This window comes from Parus major, chromosome 15 (assembly GCF_001522545.3).
Source record: "Parus major isolate Abel chromosome 15, Parus_major1.1, whole genome shotgun sequence".
Lineage (NCBI taxonomy): Eukaryota > Metazoa > Chordata > Aves > Passeriformes > Paridae > Parus > Parus major.
In genome coordinates, this window is record NC_031784.1 from 10950655 (window position 1) to 10969810 (window position 19156).

At 41.0% G+C, this 19156-nt stretch overlaps 2 protein-coding genes across 3 annotated transcripts in view; one reads left to right on the top strand and one right to left on the bottom strand.

The window, feature by feature from the left end:
* Positions 1-19156, bottom strand: part of RSPH14 (radial spoke head 14 homolog) — a 72633-nt gene continuing 53477 nt past the window's right edge. Inside the window, exons 5-7 of the mRNA XM_015644198.2 lie at positions 2630-2855; positions 1244-1380; positions 1-265 (exon numbers count right to left, since the gene is read on the bottom strand). Of these exons, the coding sequence (XP_015499684.1) occupies positions 6-265; positions 1244-1380; positions 2630-2855 (623 nt within the window). The 3' untranslated portion in view covers positions 1-5. The remainder of the gene's footprint in view (positions 266-1243; positions 1381-2629; positions 2856-19156) is intronic.
* GNAZ (G protein subunit alpha z) overlaps positions 15895-19156 on the top strand; it is a 49155-nt gene continuing 45893 nt past the window's right edge. The window contains exon 1 of one of the 2 annotated variants that reach the window (XM_015644196.2): positions 15895-16263. The gene's annotated coding sequence lies outside the window, so the exon portion shown is untranslated. Of the gene's footprint in view, positions 16264-17522; positions 17716-19156 lie in introns of those variants that run through there. The other variant, XM_015644197.1, reaches the window with a different exon arrangement.

A 19156-nucleotide genomic window follows, 5' to 3' on the forward strand; every position in this document is an offset into this window, starting at 1 on the left:
GATCTCTAGAAAAGATCGCGGCTGCAGAAGGGTTTCCAGTCGATGACGGTGATGGCGATTTCGGCAGCTCTCTGCACGGCCTCGCTGGGATCATCCAGACACCGCTGAAATGTGTCCCTGTGATCCAGCAGTGTCTTGCGGCCCTCTGGCAGCTCAGCCAGCAGGGTGAGGGTTTTGATTGCATTCAAACGCGCTTTGCTGGTTTCCTCAGCAACCAGCGTCAGTAAAGGTGGAATGGCTTCAGCACCCATGGCTGAGGATCTCCCTGCAGGGAAACAAACTGGCTTTGAAATGTGTTTTGACATCCAATCATCATCCTTTTGGACTGACACGTTCCATTCCCTGCCCAGCTACAGCTCTGAACAGCCCCGCAGGTGCAGTGCACAGAGGGAGAACATGCTATTCTTTCGGAGACCAAGGTTGGCTCACAGCTGCTTATTTTCAAATAAAAAGATCTTTCATGGTTAACTTTATCTGCCTTGCACATTAGTATTTCATTTGCAACAAATTATCTAAAAGTATATGAGCACTAAACGATAGAATAAACTATGTTTTGGAATGGGGTGAGATGAGTGGAGTGTGTTAGATACCCTTAAGAACATCCTCCAGTCTTTCGTTTTTAAAAACACTTCAAAGACCGAGATCCTCTCCTGAGTTGTCTTTGGAAGCCCGAGGAAGGTTTGCAGAGGAGGATTGGAACACAACTGCTGTTATTGAGTCTTTTATGTCTAATTACTCATTCATCATACTGGAAATTTAGCAGTTAGTGTTTTCTGTGTCATGTAAGTTACTTGGGAGAGCTACAGCCCTGATTAATATTCATTGCTCTCCCAGCTGTGAGAGAGGAGCTGCCTCTAATCCCAGAATGTTTCCAGGGAGCAGCGCTCCTCTGCTGAGCACTGGTGATTCAGTGTAGCTCCAGGTTTGTGGATCTCTGTGTGGTCTGGACTTGAACGGAAAATGTTCCCCCTCTGGAGGGAGATGATGCAGGTGAGGTAGATAAAAACTTCCTGACCTACTTAGGGGAATGAAATGTGAAATATCTTGTCCCCCCTAGGCACTGTGACGAAGCAACAATAAAGGCAGTTACAAAGAAATCTCCCAATCTTTAGAGTTTCTTGATGAGCACTAACACTGTCAGAAACCGAGGACTTGGGGAGTAGGGGGCGAGTGTTTTGTTATTTAGTTGCCCTAGAATTGGATTTCCACGAGATACCCCAACAGAATTGCACCTGTCTCTCACCCTGAGGTGTAACAATAGCAAACATCAGCGCTCCTGCTGTGCCAGCTTGAACTTCGGGCTGTGTGTCTTGCAGCAGGCTCACCAGCACAGGAATCACCCCTTCTTTGCACACCGCAATTTTCCCCTCAGCATGAGAACTGTGGAGAGAAGATGGTTAAATTGCTTTGCTGAGCCTCTGGCCACGCGTGGAGCTCAGCCCCGGCCCCGGCGGCAGCAGCACCGGCACAGGGACTGTCCTGCCCGGAGGCACAGCACAGGCTGCCCAGCCCCGAGGCACGCCAGGGGATGGCTGTGAACCCCGAGGATACCACCCTGACCTGCCTGGATGAGCTGCACGACATTTTAGGTTATTTTTAGGTGCTATCTGGATTTTTTAAAAAAAGTTTCTATGGTCTGCTGGACATTGATGGGCAGCTGCATGTAACAGGATGGAGCATTAGGGGTTAGGGGTGTTGCTGGTCCTCATTGCAACGGAGTTACAAACCTGGCTGGTGAAGCCTCTAGAGATTTTAAAACCTGCTAAATCAGAGGACTGAAATGAATTCTCCTCCCAGATCACTTTTCTCTCTCTTTCCAGCCTCTGTAATGAGGAGAATATTTAATGTGGCCCAGTCATTGCAGGGACCTAGAACATAGCTCATGTCCATATTTCAGTTGCATTTTGCTTTCTTTCCATGAATCACATTAATTACACTCTTTTCCTCTAAGACCTCCTTTATTGTAGGACATGAGGAAATGTGTAGTGCCAGTTGATATGTAAACTACATCATCTGCAGACCTTTTTAAACTAGACATTTGTTGAACACTTATTATATTGTCTGATTGCAGTACACCGGACTTAAGTTATTCCTTTCATCCATCCTCTGATACACAAATTTAATATAAAGGGTGCTTTTTCTGCTCCATCACTGATGTATGTGGCAGCCTGTGGCAGAAGACTATTTCTGTCTTCGATCACAGTGAAAGTTTCCAAGGACCTCTAATTTTCTGAGAGAGAGCACTTTTCCAAAAACATAAGGGAGATTCTCCCTACCTCCATAGCGTTCAGAATCCTGTTTCTTCAAGATTTTTCATGCAAGAATTTTTTCCTAGCAGTGCTGTACCAGGAAAAAATCCTGATTCCACTGCCAATATTGAAAACAAACAGAAGGAGAAGGAATGACTGATCAGTATCTGCTTTCTTCAATGATTTATAGCAGTTAGGAATTTTTTAAGCCCCATGTGTCCCATTTTGCTTTACCCATGTGTGCATTCAAGCTGATAGTGCTTTACATGTGAAATGTGGCTGCTTCAGTGTGCAGTGGAACACAGCTGTAAATAAATGACATTTATTTACTCCTGGAATTAGTTCTTTCTTGGACTTAAGCATTAGAGAGGTTTCTTTACCTGATTTCCAAGAGGACCCAGGCTGCTTTGCTCCTGATGGCTGTGGAGGGATGTGAGAGCTTTTCCTTCAGCACAGTAACGACACCAGCTGCCAAGGCTTCAGAAATCTCCACACGGAGACAGTTGGAGAGTGTATCAAGAATCAGCTCCTGGATCTCATCCAACTCTGTCTTCAACTTCAGGACCAGTGGGGGAATCAAAGCGGCCTGCAGGACACCACCAGCCCCTGCAGAGGGGACAGGGAAGGAACGTGGATGAGAGCTGAGTGCAGTTACTATTGCTACCTGCACCTGGAATTTCTTCAGAGGATCAAAATACACGTGGGAACTCGTTTCCTTGAGAGATGGAAAGTACTCCAACACTGGCCTGTTTATAAATGTCACCTTAGTATTGCTTCTTTGGGAAGCTTCCTCAAAACTCCTCTAAAGAAATCTTGTTTTGATGTTCCCAGTTTCGCTATAATATTTCTCCCAAAATTATCCTTGCAAGGAAAAAATAGGAAATATATACATACATTACAAAGTCACCTTCTATGCAGCCTTTCTCACTGTTCTCTACATGATCAGATGCTAAAAGAAGCAGAAATGTTGGCCTTTAGAGCTCGTTCTTTGATTCTCCATGGTGGTTTCTCGAGGGGGGAAGTCAAGATTTTGGGAACTGTCAGCTTCCTCACACATTTCTTTGTAGTAGTTCTGTCAGGGCAAAAATTTAAATTCTGAACTTTCCAGCAGTCAATACTCTTGCACTGGCTCCTAAAATATAACATCAAAGGCAGAGAGATCACAACTTGCCCTGCAAGTGATGTCTTTGCTTTGAGCAATAGTCTGATTTGTACCATTTCTTACCCTTTAATAAGTCAACACTGCAACAGCAATGCCAGGGGAAAGCAGAACGTACTGTCCACAAGTAACTATGTGAAAACAAAATTCTCCAGCTTGTCTTGTTGCTAAGACTGATTCTTTGGTTGCTATGAGAAATGTGGCTCCTCTCAAAGTGATTCATATATGGTTAGATAAGGAAGTTTTGTGGATAGGAGTCATCAAGGTATTTTCAAATTAATCTCCCAGTAGAGACAAGTGGGAAAGAGATTTTAATGACCCTTGGTAGTGCATAGTAGAAACCTTGATAATTGGGTGAAAAACGGGATTCTAATCCAGAGGTTATTCTGCTGTACATATTTCTGAGGCTTTGCTAATACTGAATAACTTCCTATGTCACTGACTTATTAGGATCCATGTTACAATGCCAAGGCAAAGAAATGCCTTGGGGTGATATTACAGCTTTATTACCTGCACTGCATTTGGAGGTCAGTTTCTGTGAGAATTCCAATAAATAAGGAAAACCAGTTCCAAGCCAATTCATTTTGAAGGCTAACAGTGTTTTACAAACAAGGATTTCTCCTTGTGCCAGAAAGGCAAAGCAAAGGAAAGTGAAATAATATTCTTTGAAGCTGTGGTTCTGTGTGTCACTACACAGGGGAGTTGGTGCTTTCACAGTGAAAAAAACCCAACCAACCCTGTATTGTTCCCTGGAGGAACAAAAGAAATTTGTCAAAGAGTATCTCCAGCCCATTTTTACTGTCCCTGTGGAAGGATGTGATAAAGAACACCTGCACTATTGCTCTGGCAGAGGACTCTGTTGGAGGTCCCTGGGAACAAGGCCCAGCTCATCCATCACCAGGACAAGGATTGCTGGGGTTTGGATTGTACATTACAGGTATAGAAAGCTTTTGGCAGGTTAGACAACAGCAGGAATATGTCTGGGAATTCTCCATGCCTTATGGAATGCCAGGCAGTAGGGAACCCACTAGTGAACTGTTCCCAAGGAAGCAGATTAAAGCAGTTAAATCATAGCCACAATTCCTTTAGCCATACTTCCCAACAGTCTTTTGAAATGGCCTGTGAAAGACAAGATTTTTCAAATGCAACTTTTTTAACTCCTCCCAAAGGTTTTAGTGAAAATAAACTGTATGGCCTGAATGCATGAAATTGTGATCTCCAGGCTACTCAGTCACCACACACATTTCTAATTCTGGGTTGTTGTGGAAATCAGTACAGAATCTCAGTTTGGGGGGTACAGTTTCAGAGGAAGAGTAATAAATCAGAGGTGACAGACTCACACTGCCTGTCACAAGCACCTGTGTGTAGCTTTAACTCACATGGACCCCAGTGTTCCTTGGGACAGTCCATAAGCAAACCCTGTTTGCACAGTGCAGCCACACTCTGGTTTGAGCCCAGAGAAACCACTCTTTGATTTAACTTAACTTTCCATCTATCTATAACAACAGTAGCTGTAGCATTCCCTTCCTGCCTCCCTCGTGCTGGGAGATGCACTTGACTCTTTCCTATTTTTTGTACTTGCTTTCAAATACTTATTAGCCATTTTTTAACATGCCATCTTAAGTTTCATTTTCACTTTGCTGCAATTCCCTATTTTTCAGGACTTTTTCAGGACTTGCTTGCTAAGTTCTCTCAATTGTCTTGATCACTTTATCATCCTACAGTCAGGAAGTATAACCAGCATTCAGGTTTCACTTCTTTGTGTCTGGATGTTTCAATTATCTTTCATATATTCCACCAATACATTCATCCAGCCAGGGCTGCTTGCACTGGCCCTTGGCTTTACTCCTTCCAGTTAATGTTTATTGACTTTCTTTGCCTCAGTCATCCCTCATTCATTGCACTTCATGTCTTCTTTTGGTGCTGGCCTTTACTACAGCACTGCAGTCCTGGGTGTGAAACCCAACAAAGCCACTTTGTGTCTGTGTCCCTAAGCTGATGAGATGATGTACAGTGTTGTCTAGAACAACTTTGATTTTATGCAGCCTAAGTAAGCAGTATTTATTCTGGGGCTACTGGTGCTCATTTTGTCTGAATATTTGGGATGTTCCAATTTATGGGGTTTTTTTTAATTGATTTTGTTTTACCAGGCCGGGAGTCTGTACCAGGAGCTTTCTTGTCTACTGTTTTTGTCAGGCAGTCTGAGCTCAAATGCTGTCGTGCTACTAGAGGGAGCTTCCCAGATGTAAATATAGAAACAAAGATGAATTGTTTGACCTTGTCAAAAGTCTCAATGTGGTGAAGAGAAAGAGGGTGGAGAGGAAAGGCCATCAACAACAACAAAAAGAGACTACCTAACACTGAGACTGAAATTTCCACGTGGAAATTCGTCATGGTTTTCCCAGGGGAACCACAGGTTGAAAGGTCTAGGGAGGGAAGAGGGAGGAGGCAAAATCAGTGGCAAGTTGTTTGGGAGTCACTTGCAAATGAGAGCAGTCTCAGATCCTTGGATCTTAGTGAGTGAGCAATAGGAGGGGAAGGCAAGCTGAGGTTTTGAGTAGTCCTGTAATGAAAAATACAGTGGCATCCTCAGGATATTGACTTTTTCATTAAAATACTGCCCTTGCAAAGGGGATTTGTCTATTGCAGAGAGTGTTCTACATACCCTGTGCCCAGTGAAGTAGTTGGGAAAAATGGTTTCAAAATGCAAATAGTTGCATTTGCAGCTGCAGAATTAACGTCATTATTGATCTGTTTTTCTGAGAACTTGTAATCTTCCCTTGGGCTGCTTTTATCTGAGCACTCATCTCTTCCTTCTCATAACTCTCTGGCTGCTCTCATCCTCTCTTTCCCGATTTTTTTTCAAATAGGCCCAAAGAGAAGTTGCCATTTATTCTGTTCTCTCAGTATGGCTGCAGGGCATGTAAACAAGTTAAATTTTGTTGAAGACAAAGGAGTTATTTACAGTATATAACAGTGGTGTTTTGTTTTGACTTTCAATTACATAAATCACATTGCAAATCCTTTTCCTTAAAAATGCTGGTTTTCAACTCAAAATATTTGTTTTGGTCTGAAGCATGTGTCTCATTCATGGCCACAAAGTGATGATTAGTGTAATAGAACACAGAAAAATAATATGGAAACACAGATTCCCTAGAATATGAATCTTTGTTGGCACCTTGGATGTCTCTCTACAACGGTCACACAACTGTTTGAAATGCTCAGGAAAGGCATTTGTGCTTAGGAAGGGGCACACAGGAAAAGCAAAGCAGAGCCATGGGAAGGGAATGTGCTGCCTGGCATCACAGCCAGCTGGGCCAGCCCTGGGGGGAGCTCACTGACTGAGGAGCCAAGTGATCCTGACAAAACTCCCAGAGCAGCAGCTCTCTTGCTCACCCTGCGATAGTTTAGCACCATTTCAGAGGGAAGAGAGGTTTATTACCCTTGTGAGTGCCCCCATACATCACAGACACTGGCAAACACAGCGCTCAGGTGATGCTTCCTTTGTGCCAAGAGTGATACCTTGAGTGACAAGATGAGCACAGGGGATGCTGCCCCTGCACACCTTCCTTAATGACTCCTCGCTCACTACTGTTTAAATGGAAAAAATATAATTTATTCTGGGAAGATCTCTGAGTCACCTGTCACAAGAGCACAGTTTATGAACCCTGTAGTAGCTTGCTTATTTAATGTTAAGATTCAGCATTTTGATTCTCAGTGCTTCCAGCATTATGGCTGTGTCAGGGAGTAGATTGAATACAGTACTAGAAATACTGTAACACTTTCTGAACTTTCTGGTGAGTCTGGAGCAGGAGGCAGACCACATTCAGTGAACTACAGCTCACCTGCCTAGAACCCATCAGCTTCACCAAGCCTTCTACCTGAAGAGGAGAATTCTCTCGATCTCTTTGAAAATCAGAATATTTTTCTCTTCTTTGCAAGAACAGTTCTCTGTCTTTCCGTGACAACTGAACAGGAACAAGTGTCCCAAAGGATGACTGTGCCCAGAGACAGAGGCTACCTCTTATCTGAAAGGACTGAGGGGTGGGAAGTCTCTGTTTACATGAACTGAAGAGCTACTGGGATATTAAGAGAAGTGAGGAAAACACTGCAGAGATTGGATCAGACTAAGAATAGGAAACAATTCTGTATCAAACCATTTCAAATGGGAGTGTTGGCTGGATGCATTTATCTTATCAGAGCCCCAGGGATTCACCAGGTACAAAATCACAACTTCAACAGTAGTGTCCTGCCACATGCTCATTAAAAAAGAAAAGAGCTTTATAAAACTTTATTAGCTTTATAAAAGCATTATGTGATCTGCTTTTGAAGCCACTGAGAATTTTTCCAATACTCAGGGTCTTGGGTTGCTGTCTGAATGAAAGATATGACAGAAATTAAAAAGTCAGCAGTACCTTACAGGAACACATAATGTGGCTGCCTCTAGGGATGATTTAAAAACCCAAAATGTTTCCAGCATTAACAAGGAACAGGAAAGATTGCTTTGATAAACAAAAGGTTCCTAAGCCTCAGTAAAGAATGAAAGAGATTCTTGCATATCTTGTTTTTGTTTTTAGAAACTTTGCTTTAGAGTGTGTGCAATTGTAATATCAAAGCACCACTGAAAAAATTAACATAGAAACTATGATATATCTGCATTAGCTTCTCTGGTATAATTTCGAAATCCAAGAAACAGGTTACTTAAAATATATATATATAAAAATTGTCATTCTGATAGTAATTAAGACTGCCTGTGGCCACCTGCCTGAAAGGAGTGGGTTTAACTATTTAAATCACTCATGGCCAATGAAAAGATCTAGCTAAAGAATTAAAACATCTCAGTTTGCAGAATGTATTTTATCACATCTCTAAAAACTCTAGGGATGAATTAGACAGAATAGTCTTGTGTTTCACATAGAAATTTTCCAAAATGAGAAATAAACCCTGGGTTTTGTTTTTGTACAAGAATCACCTACAGTCCAAGATCAATAACTGACCAAGACAAGTCCCCTCATTCTGACTGATGGCAGTGTCACATCCTTCAGTGGGAAATCCCTCAAAACACAAAGGTGGAAATAATGAAATGTGTTCTCTGTTGTGACAGTGTATAATCCAACAACTGTGGATTGCTGCTCATTCATATGGAATATGAAGGCAGTTTCCAAAATGAAAGCAACTTTTCTTTTTGCTGAAACTATATTGACTTGTTATCATGTACAAGAAAGCAAACAATCAAAACAAAGGTGAAATATTTTTTTTCTTATTTCTATTTGCCTTGTCCTGCACAGGATAAGCTGTGCTATCTTTTCCAGGGGTTTTATTCAGCCTTTCTGAACTTGTTGCTTGCACCTCCTTTTTAAGCAAATTTCTGTAAGTTTTCTAAATTTGTAACTTCATCTCTAGACACCCTCATGGTCATCCTATGTACCCAAATGTGTGAATGCATGTGCACACACACGCAGCATGCATTTCTCTGATCTTCCATGCAGACTGATCACACAAACTGGGAAATTGCTTGGACTTTATTTCTCTGACAAAATATGATTTTTTAAAAGTAATAAAAATAAAACAATAAAATGGTAAAATTTCACTCAGAGGGTTGGGTTTTTTCCTTTTCTTTTACATGAAGAAGGAAATGTCACCCTGAAATTTATTAATTTCCTCTACAGGGAAGACTTTGCCAAAATACATGAAGGAAGGAAAACAGTCTGACATGTGCACTACTTGTGCCAAAGTCCTCGGATCAATAACTGTACAGAAAATGAAAGCCTTAAGAAAACTACTCCCAAAAAGCTGAGCCTCAGCCACTGAGGCTATTCCATTTCAGATTTTCCAAGTCAGAATTTGTCCTTTTGTTTCTGCTGGTCAGTAATGGACATGTCCAGTTCTAAGGTGAGACTAACAGGGACCAGTGCAGCCTTTAACCATAAGAGACTCTTGAATTTCAGCTTCCACAAATACCCACTGTGATACACAGAATTCACAGGAGTGAATTTACTGTGCCGGACAGAAAACATTCAGAAGAGAACCTGGACTGGCACGTCCACAAACTTCAATCTTGGATTTTGTACTTTACACCAAGCATGTACATCAAGTTCTAACAGTTCCTGGAGCAAGTTTCACTCCCAGAAAAACAGATGCTGTGAGGTGAACATGACATTATCAGTATGACAAATGTTCATATGGTTATTACTTCCATTGTAGCAACTTTTAGAGATTCCTGGGGAGAAAGGTCTGCCTTGTCACAGAGGTTTGTAAAGATGTGTGAGAGCTCATTTCCTACAGAGATGATTGGCTGGCTGGGGTGGAAGGACTGGATGGGGAGGAGGGAGGCAAACATTTATTTCAGGCAAGTCAGTTGAACAGCTGAGAAACCATTCAGAGCCATTTTACACTAATAAAAAGAGTTTTAAACTTTTAAATCCAACTGTCTTACAAGCCCCTAATGTGAGAACAATACACAATTGCAACTTTTCAGAACTTCTGCTGAGAAAATTGGTTGAAAGAAAACCTTTCCTCTTTTGGGGCAGAGGGCCAAATAATTAAAGCAGCGTGAACGAAATTTAAGAAAGAGTTTTTTTCACTATCTTAAATTTCTATACCTGGAAGTTATACCTGGAATTCTGCATTTCAAAATGGCATTATGCACCCAAGTGACCTGTAGAGCATCTTGGTTATCTTTATCTTCTGTAACCAGTGAATTAACCCCACACACACTCAGGCATTAAAGAACAATTTTTTCAGTTTTTTCCCTTAGGAGAAATATGTCATTAAGATGGTGAAAGTATTCTCTGAACTTCCATAGTACTAAATGGCAATCCATCAGAAACAGAGGTATATGAATGAGAACATTTCCTATAAAGATTTGATTATACTACTGTCAAACATTAAAAATGAGAGCCTTAAAGCAACCAAATATCTAGAATTAATTATGTGTCAGATTCTGAAGAATTTTGTCCTGAAAATTAACATAAACTTGCTTTGAAGATATGAATCATTGCACAGACTGAAAACTGAACAGACTTAAAGACTGCAAACAGTGGTAGAAGACAACAGGAAGAAATGAATGGGAACATGAATTCAGTCTCATTGTGTGAGCACTTCTTTTTTACATCTTCTCCATTGTTAGAAGGGTGGGAGATTTGTTATGTTATTTTAAAAATGACCTGATAGAAATTATAAAGAAGGAGGAACTGGAGAAATTGTAGTGCTGATATATCCACTGCTTCTATTTGCTGGTCAGGCCTGCTGGCAAAGCTGCAATAAGGCAATTTTATCCTACAGTTCACACTGCTTCCACTGGTGCCAAGATGAGCACAATTGACTGGTGAGAACTGATAAAGCCTCCTGAAAAGAAGAATAAAGTACTACAGGTGGGTGAAATCCTTTTCTGCTTCAGATGCTCTGGCTTGGCAATTTTGTTTGAAATGAGAGCAGAAAAAACACATCTTGATTGGAACCACAGGCCCAGATGGCTGCACGACGTGAGTGGAGCTGGGTGCAAAAGCAGATTGAGCCTCCCCTCTCCACTCAGACCTGCTACTTTGCAGATTCCATGTTTTCCATGGGAAGCCATCTTCTTAGGGAAAACTGCTTTCTGCTACTCAATGAAAATTGCATTCTGACTGAGGATCTACAACGGTGCTTTCCAGTGTCTTTTATTTTATTTATATTTATTTATATTATTATCTATTATTTTATTTTATTTTATATTTTATTTCAAGTGGTGAAAAATTCAAAAATCCTAATTGAATACAAGCCTGCCAAGGTGTGGGCTGCTTTGAGGATGATTTGTTTTTTGAAGTACCTCCCTAGGAAATATTGGGCACAACAGCAAAATGAAGCTTTTACTTAACCTGGACTAAAATATTAGTCTAGCTTCTGTAAACATGCCAGATTAAGCATAGGCACTTCAACAGTACTACTTATGTGTTTATCTATAAGAACATTATATACAGAGGATTCAAAACACTGTTAAACAGCAAGAGAGAACACACTTTGTGTGCCTGCTTTGTACTTTATAGGTGGCTTGCTAGATGGATGGAAAACTCTTAGAGTTTATGTAGATGCAAAACCACCTGTGGGCCTGATGTTGAATAACTGGAAAATTGTCTGAAGCAATTACATAGTCCTGACTGCAATATTCCAAATTTACTGAACTGGCATTTGAAGTCCCCATAGTAAAGCTTATCTGGATGTTCCCAATTCTTCTTCCAGAGCTTCCCAAAATTAGCTTTGTGTTCTCAAAAAAAATTGTCACCCTTTTTCTTTTTATTTAATGACCAAATAATTGCTGTTAATCAGGCACAAGGAGGTTATAGAACAGATAAAAAATGATGCCTGATGAAATTGTAGTTATATCTTGTGGTTCTTACATGAAGTGGAATTACCATGCTTAAAGGATACAAGAAAATGTGAAGTCCAATTATAACATTTTTTCTAAGCATCAATTAAAATATATATAATTATTCTGAGTGCCTAATCTGGTACTTCTTCAGCTGGTAAGAACGTAAGTGGCAAAACTAAATATATTTGAAATCAATACACTTTTTTTGTTTGTTTGTATTACAAGAAAAACAGAAAACCCCACTAAATGCCCTACCCATGTCCTCAAGTGGGAGAGACCTACTTTAAAGTCACTCTTCAGTGAATATTTGATAATTCTTATGAAGTGGAAAACCCCCAACCACGAAGATTGCAGGAGGGAATAGGGTACCCAAAGAATAACCAATAACCTGTTGCTCAGACCACGTTAACAGAAGATCTGAAATGCTACAATTTGTTTTAAAAGCTTTGCCACAAAAAATTCCTGGCATTCTTTAATTGCATCTCCTGGGTGTAATTCCCAAACATCTCTGTATTTTGATCTCAAGTGATTTTTTTTTCTGTTCAACCTTCACAGATCCTTTGTTGTACACTTTACTAAGTGATCCCAAATTTGGGTTAACGTTTGAGGGGTTTCAGTTTGGTTTTTTACCCCCATTCCTTTGCCCTTAACAGTGAAAACTGAGCAAAGAATACTTTAATTCACCTTTTTTTCATCTTTTTAATGACATTAATATATAAAATAATATAAAAATAATAAGGCAGCCTTGAAGGATGGGCTCTTTACAAAGAGTTCCTTTATCTTATTTCACAGTATCACTGCAGCTTTCTTCCCATGGAGGTTCTGAGGGAATAGGGGTGCATGGATCCATCCCAAAGTTTAGGATAAGCAAAGACTGCTGTGGAAAGTTTCCTGCACAGGAAAGCCAAAGTATCTTCCACAGCTCTGGGAGAGCATCTCTCCTCCAGCTGCTGGATTTAATGTTTGTTTTTCTCAGCTTGGCTTCAGTAGCAGATGAAACAATGAGCTGCAAACATAGTAGGTAGATAACAGAACTGTGAAGGAAGGGATTGAAGCACTCAACATTTGTAGGGTTTGGTTGCTGTTTTCTTTTTAAAGTTCTTTTTTAGTTGATTGTGATATTAGATGTAATGTATTGCCTGGGTTCAAATGTCTCTCATGATTTGCTCTCATAGGAAGAGTAAACTGCTGATATTAAGCAAAACCCCCAGTTACCTGAAGGGTGAGAGAAGATAAAAGGCTGAAATCCTGGTAGAAAGTGAATTTTCATCCTAAATGATGAAGCCAAATGAGGTCAGGCTGATACCACCTGATAGAAGGTGCATTCATGATTTTTCCCCCACCATCTCACAGTCACTGATACAAAGCAACAATATATCAGATAGATATAAATATCAGATCCAAATCATCTGTACATGATGCTATTTTAAAATTTTCCACGTGAGAAAAATGGTTAAAAATAATAATACAGCCTTTTTATTCTCCTTTAAATGTTCTGTTCAGTTCTTCATGCTGAGAGAATCACAGACCTGTCTATAAATATCTAACCCAGATCTACAATTGCTTGTTAAAAAGAGTGTGTTTGGTAGAAGATTGAATGAAATACAAAATGTCTTTTATTATATTTTTATTACAGACCAGATGTGGCCTCTCAATTTACCCTCTATCATTTGGAGATGTACATTCACCAAGAACATTGCATGTGTGCATATAAATATTTTCATGTTGTCATGGTATAATAAAGGGTAATTGATTAGAAAAATCCCTATGGGATTTTCCACTTAAGAGCACGTTTTTGTTCTAGCACTATTGTCTTCAAAATAAACATGTATGAATGCATCTATTTTGATTGATCCAGCAGAAAGCAGCAGTAAACAGGCAAGGCTTTGGCTTTTGGTTAATGAATAGCCCTGGCAAGTTGAGTGAAACTCGTGCAGCCAATGGGCCCAGGAGGTTTTGGATGCTGCACCTCAACATCCAACGCTGCTCCCTTCAAACTCAAGCCTGCTCTGGTGGGGCAAAAATGGTGACCCCCCTGACACAGAAGAGGACATGGAAATCCAGGCAGATTGCCACAGGTCTCTAAAATTACTATTTATATTTCCACACAAACTATTCACTTTCTATAGTTATTTCTGTGTGTTCAGTCTATCTCTTTACAGAGCACAACATTCAGAGTTCTGGGCTGAGGACCTGGATTTCTGTGCTGTTTGACTTTGGCAGTTAATCATTTGTCCAGGCTATTTGGAGACTTACTTCTCTTTAAATTCCTGTGGGAGTTTAGCTACATGTAATGCAATCAATACGTGCTGAAAGGCTCTAATTGAGAATTTCTGGATGCAGGACAAGGTAAGACTGAAGAAAACTTAGACATATCTGATGAGGCATTTTATGTATGGACAGGTTGCTTTTTAAATCTGCCATTAATCAACAGCAACAGGAGGTGTTGAAATAATAACCTCTAAACTTTCTCAGGTACTGCATGTTTGTAATTCCTTCACTGCCAACATTTGATCTATGCTCTGGTGCCTCCCTCAAAGCTGGAGAAAAGCAGGTGTTTAGTTATAGCAATGGGAAATGCTCTAAAATTGCTCTCTCTGTAGACAACATGCAAACGATGATCGTCCTAGCCAGGATGATGGTGGCTGCTGCTTTATTTCTGCCACAGTTGGTTAGTGTGTGGAAGATGCCTTTTCTCACATATCAAGTACTATACTAAAGATACATGTAATGTGACAGTTTCTATAGTAACTACTTGTTCTTTATGGAATCGCAGATTAAACCTGTACACCTTGTTATTGTTCTTTTATCCTATTATCCAGACTACTCAGTTACCACAGATACATTTTTTTTTATTCTATTCCCTTGCCAACATAACTATATCAGGGATTTATGCACTTGCAAGTAAAGAGTATATATGAGAAAAACAAGACACTTAAAAGTTTTAAATTGACCACTGTCTGATCTTACAAATGCACTGAGATATTTTTCCATGTATATTGAAAGCTAAAATTTCAAAATAAGAATGTGGGGATATTTTTATTGAAGCAGGTCAAAATTATGGTTTGAATATTATTGTTTTGTTGGGAGAACAATGCAAGTTATGTATATGACATTTCTTTTCTAACAAATTTTACTAGAACAAATTTGACTGTCTAGATGTACTAGCAAACTCTTCTAATGGAAACATCTAAAATTCCTTATTATTGGAAAATTTTCTCCGCAGGGTATACTGATTTTTACATGAAATTATTTCATTATTATAATTTGTCAATGCTACAGCTCTGCTGATAATATCAGTACTGGAAGTGATATCATTTACAGGAATCAGATGCTTTCTGCTTTGTATTATATTAGCCTTTTTGTGGGAAAAAATGCCTGCATCTCATCTGTGTGAGAGTCTCTGTTGCTATCTCCAGCAGAAGTGTATCAGTAACAAATCAAGCTTATAAAATTAGCAGTGCAGGGAGAAATCAGCTACTTGATCAGGGCTGCAGATTCAACAATGCAACTAGTATTGTAGCCAAAAGGAAAAAAAACACTAGGAAAAATGTAAAATATAAATTGGGCAAATCCATTAATGAGATAAAAAGAAAATTATACTCATCGTTAATTAAAAAAAGCCGTAGTAAATTACACGTACACAAACGCAAAAGGCAGTGGGGGAAAATCAGGAAAAAAAGATACGCCCGGTACCGAGAGCAACTGAGTGATGGTAGAAGCGGAAAGCAAACAGTAGATAAATTCCGCGTAACTAAAGAAACTGTTTTCTCTCCCTTTACCCTTGACCGTATCCTTCCAACATGTATGTGACCGGTTCTCCCTACAACACGCATTGTGAGATCAATCCTAAAAGTCCTGCAGCTGCCGGAGCGGGGCCGCGCTGCAGCGGCCCCGGGTGCGGATGCAGTTGTGCAGAGGCAGAGCCCGCGGCACGTCCGTAGCCTCGCATTATGTAACGAGTGCAACGGAGCGTACGAGCCGGGAAAGAGCCGCGAAGCTCTCGCCAACACCCAGCTCCTTCTGCGCCGCGGCGGGCGGGGGCTGCGGCGGCTGCGGGCCCGGCCGCCCCCCGGGCGGGAGCCGGAGCGGAGCCGGAGCGGAGCCGCCGCCCCGCCCGCGGTACCCCCGCCGTTGGCGTGGAAACGGGCTGGCGGCTCCGGCTCCTCCTCCAGCGCCACCGCCGCGCTCCCCCTGCCCGGCTCCCCGGCGAGAGCGCGGAGCACCTCCCTGTCTCCCGCGGGGGGCCGCCGGACAAGTGCTCCCACTGCCGCCTGCAGAACGGCCCGGGTTTTTCCGGTTGTGTTTTCCAGGGAGAAGATGGGAAAGGGCAGGTTCCTGCTCCTGCCGGGGCTGCGGGGCTAGTCCCTGCGGTCGTGGTGTGTCTGCTCGGCAAATCGCAGATGCTGATGTGAAAAAGGGCCAAAGCAGAGGAGAGGCGTCAGTGGATGCGAGCGTTTGTACTGATGGATTGAGGAGGTGGAGGCTGCCTGCCTGGTGCTGAAGAGGTGAGTGCAATATTCCGCATTTCCTTCTCTCTTAAATCAGTTCAGTGGTGAACATTTCCAAAATAAAAAGGCACTTCTAAAGCAAGAAGGAAAAGATGTCATTTTGAAACAATAAGCTATGCTTCTGCTGGATAAAAAAATACGAGTGTCACTGTGAGGTAGGAACATTTCGCTGGGTGTAGACAAAAAATAGTAAGGGGAGGCAGGCTGCTGATACAGTGAAAATGACCTTCTCAAGGGATACTGGCCTTCCATGAGCTGCTGCTTCAGCTTGGGCCCTTTTTCCTAAAATTAAGTGCTCTCCCTTTCCTAGCCTAAATCGTAACCCATTGATAGCCAATACCTGAGCCTTAATAAGATCCGCTGCGTTCCCTTAATGATTCAGAAAGATAATCTGTTAGATTGTGCCTGTTGGGAGAAGAACCTCCACGCTATGTAGCACCTCCTCCCAGGGAAATGCAGCCTGGATAACATTCTATCAGAAAAGACTCCTGCTGCCAAATTTCGGCAATAAATCCTCCTGGTAACAGTCTCATCTGCTCATTGGAAGGATGTGTGGCTCTGCAGAGCCTGGATGCATTCCCTTTCCGTGTGTGCCCATGCATGTGAAGGAATGAGGAGGGTTTATATTAATCTGCACCTGTGGACGGCTCCCATCTGCACTTGTGAACAACAAGTTTTTTGGTATCTTTGTATTTGCATTTTGGGCGAGTGCTTCATACACAAAACCCCCAAGCCTCCAGTGTTAGCTGAGAGAGCTGCAGACAAATAGATGTCAGTTTAATTTCTGCTCATAGAACTGATCTGATCTGCTTTTGGCTGTTTCACTATAGAAGCTGTTTAACGTGTGTTCTTGCAGTATTTATTCTGCAAGATACTGACCTAGCTCAACATTTTCCTGGGAAGATTTGAGAAAAAAATTATTAGTGTTCCCTCCAGCATTTCTTTATATTGGTTTATATCCATTTCCTGATAACCTCACCCCCACAATTTGATTTTTATTTGGGCTCAGTATTTCGCGCCATTGTGGGTCACACCCTTCGGGTGGTCATCAACATTTCATCTGTAAAAATTACAACAGCAGGTCAGGTGCTGTGAATACCTACTGTGGATCACAAAGGGGCAAAAAATGAGTGTGTATTTTGGACTTAGGGGAAATTTTTTCTGACTTTATGGATATAGATGTTCAAAGTCTGAGCTGATGCTTTAGGTGCTGTTACAGGCAGAAATCCTCACTTTTCTTCAACAGGCACAGATCTGACAGCTGAACAGACACAGCTCTGCAGACCAGAGAGTGTTTTGCCATTAAGTTGGCTGTCTCCATCAAATCATTTGTTTGGAAGCTATCATGCAAAAAGCACAGATCCCTGCCCTTGGATAAAGGACATTATCAGAGGAGAGGCCTATGTGTATAGAAGGATGAAGATCCAATCTTCAAGAAGCCAGTGACGGGTATAATCAAAAGAAAACCTCTTAGTTGTAAGGCATATTTAGGACAAAAAACTCAGGCTTTCTTTCATTACCAAAGCACTGATTGCATTTTCAGAGAAGAATCCCCTTCTCTGTACATATGTATGCTTATAAGGAAAAAAAGCTGATTAATTCTGTGTAAGCCATGGAAATTTCACTCTGACAATGGACCTTAGAGAGAGGAATAAACTCTGTGTGCCACATAAAGAATGCTACACCTCCAGCTGATATGTGCTTGTCACTTCACAGGCCACTGGTGAACAGAGTTGAATAAGTCTTCTGGAGGTACCACCTTGAATTTTGTAAGCCTCCAGTACAGTTTCATGTTTCAGTTGCAGGCCTTGGTTTTGAATTTAGTGGTGATAATCTAAAAATAACCAGCCAGGTATCTCTGAAGGACTGAAATGGAAGTGTTCCGGTTGTCTCAGTTCTGATTATGCACTGATGGAACAAGGTATGTTAAATTTGAAGAAGCGTAGATAGAAACAAAAATTTGTCCCTTCTTAAGGAATCTACCTGCTAAGCAGTGGGGAAGGGGATAGCAGAAAATCCAGTAGGTAATAAAAGCTCAAATCCTTAAATGGTGAAGTCAGCTCTTCCTCTCCAGCTTAAGCAGATAAGGATTTGGACAGCAGGTAGAACCTCGGTTGATACACTGGGGTGAGGCAGAATAAGGGAGCAGTGTCTTTTTCTCTCTCCCCCTCCATGAATTAAGGGAAAATACTTTCAATTCCTTTGGGTTAAATCACATTTCAGAAGAGAATCTTCTGATTTATGTAACTGAAAATGAGAGATGAATCTGACTACTTCTGCTAAAGTTTTGGTCCTGCTTTCACAGGAGTCTTTGGAAGTTTTGTCACTTATTTCAGTGGGAGAGAGCCCAGCACACAGAGTTTCAACAATCAGGCTCTCCCTTGCCTTTAGGAACAACAAAGTTGTACAGTTTTATAGTTGGTTTCAGTGAGGTTCACAGTGAGGCTCAATAACAAATTCATTAATTCTCTGCTTGCATCACAAACTGAAATTCATAAATTATCAGTTATTTGAATCATGCTTTTTTTACTGAGAAAATGGGAGTGTTATTCCCAAGTTAAGGTTGACAGTACCCACTCTCAGCAGTAACAGTTTCTACACAAGCAATCAACTATTTGCTTTTATCTAAGATAAAACTTACTCAAAGGCCCTTAAAAATCAAAGTCTTGGCCTACATGCATAAAATCATATTTACACTTAGAGAGAAGAATTATCCTATTTTTATTTAAAAAGAAGGCTACATTTTGTTCTTTGTGATCCCAAAATATCCAGAATAAATCCACATCCGTTACTAGTTATAACAGATTACCATCACTTACTTGAGAGGATAAAATGGCTTATATTTTGTATGTTATATTCAAAGTTCACATTTTTATTAAACTTTCCAGAA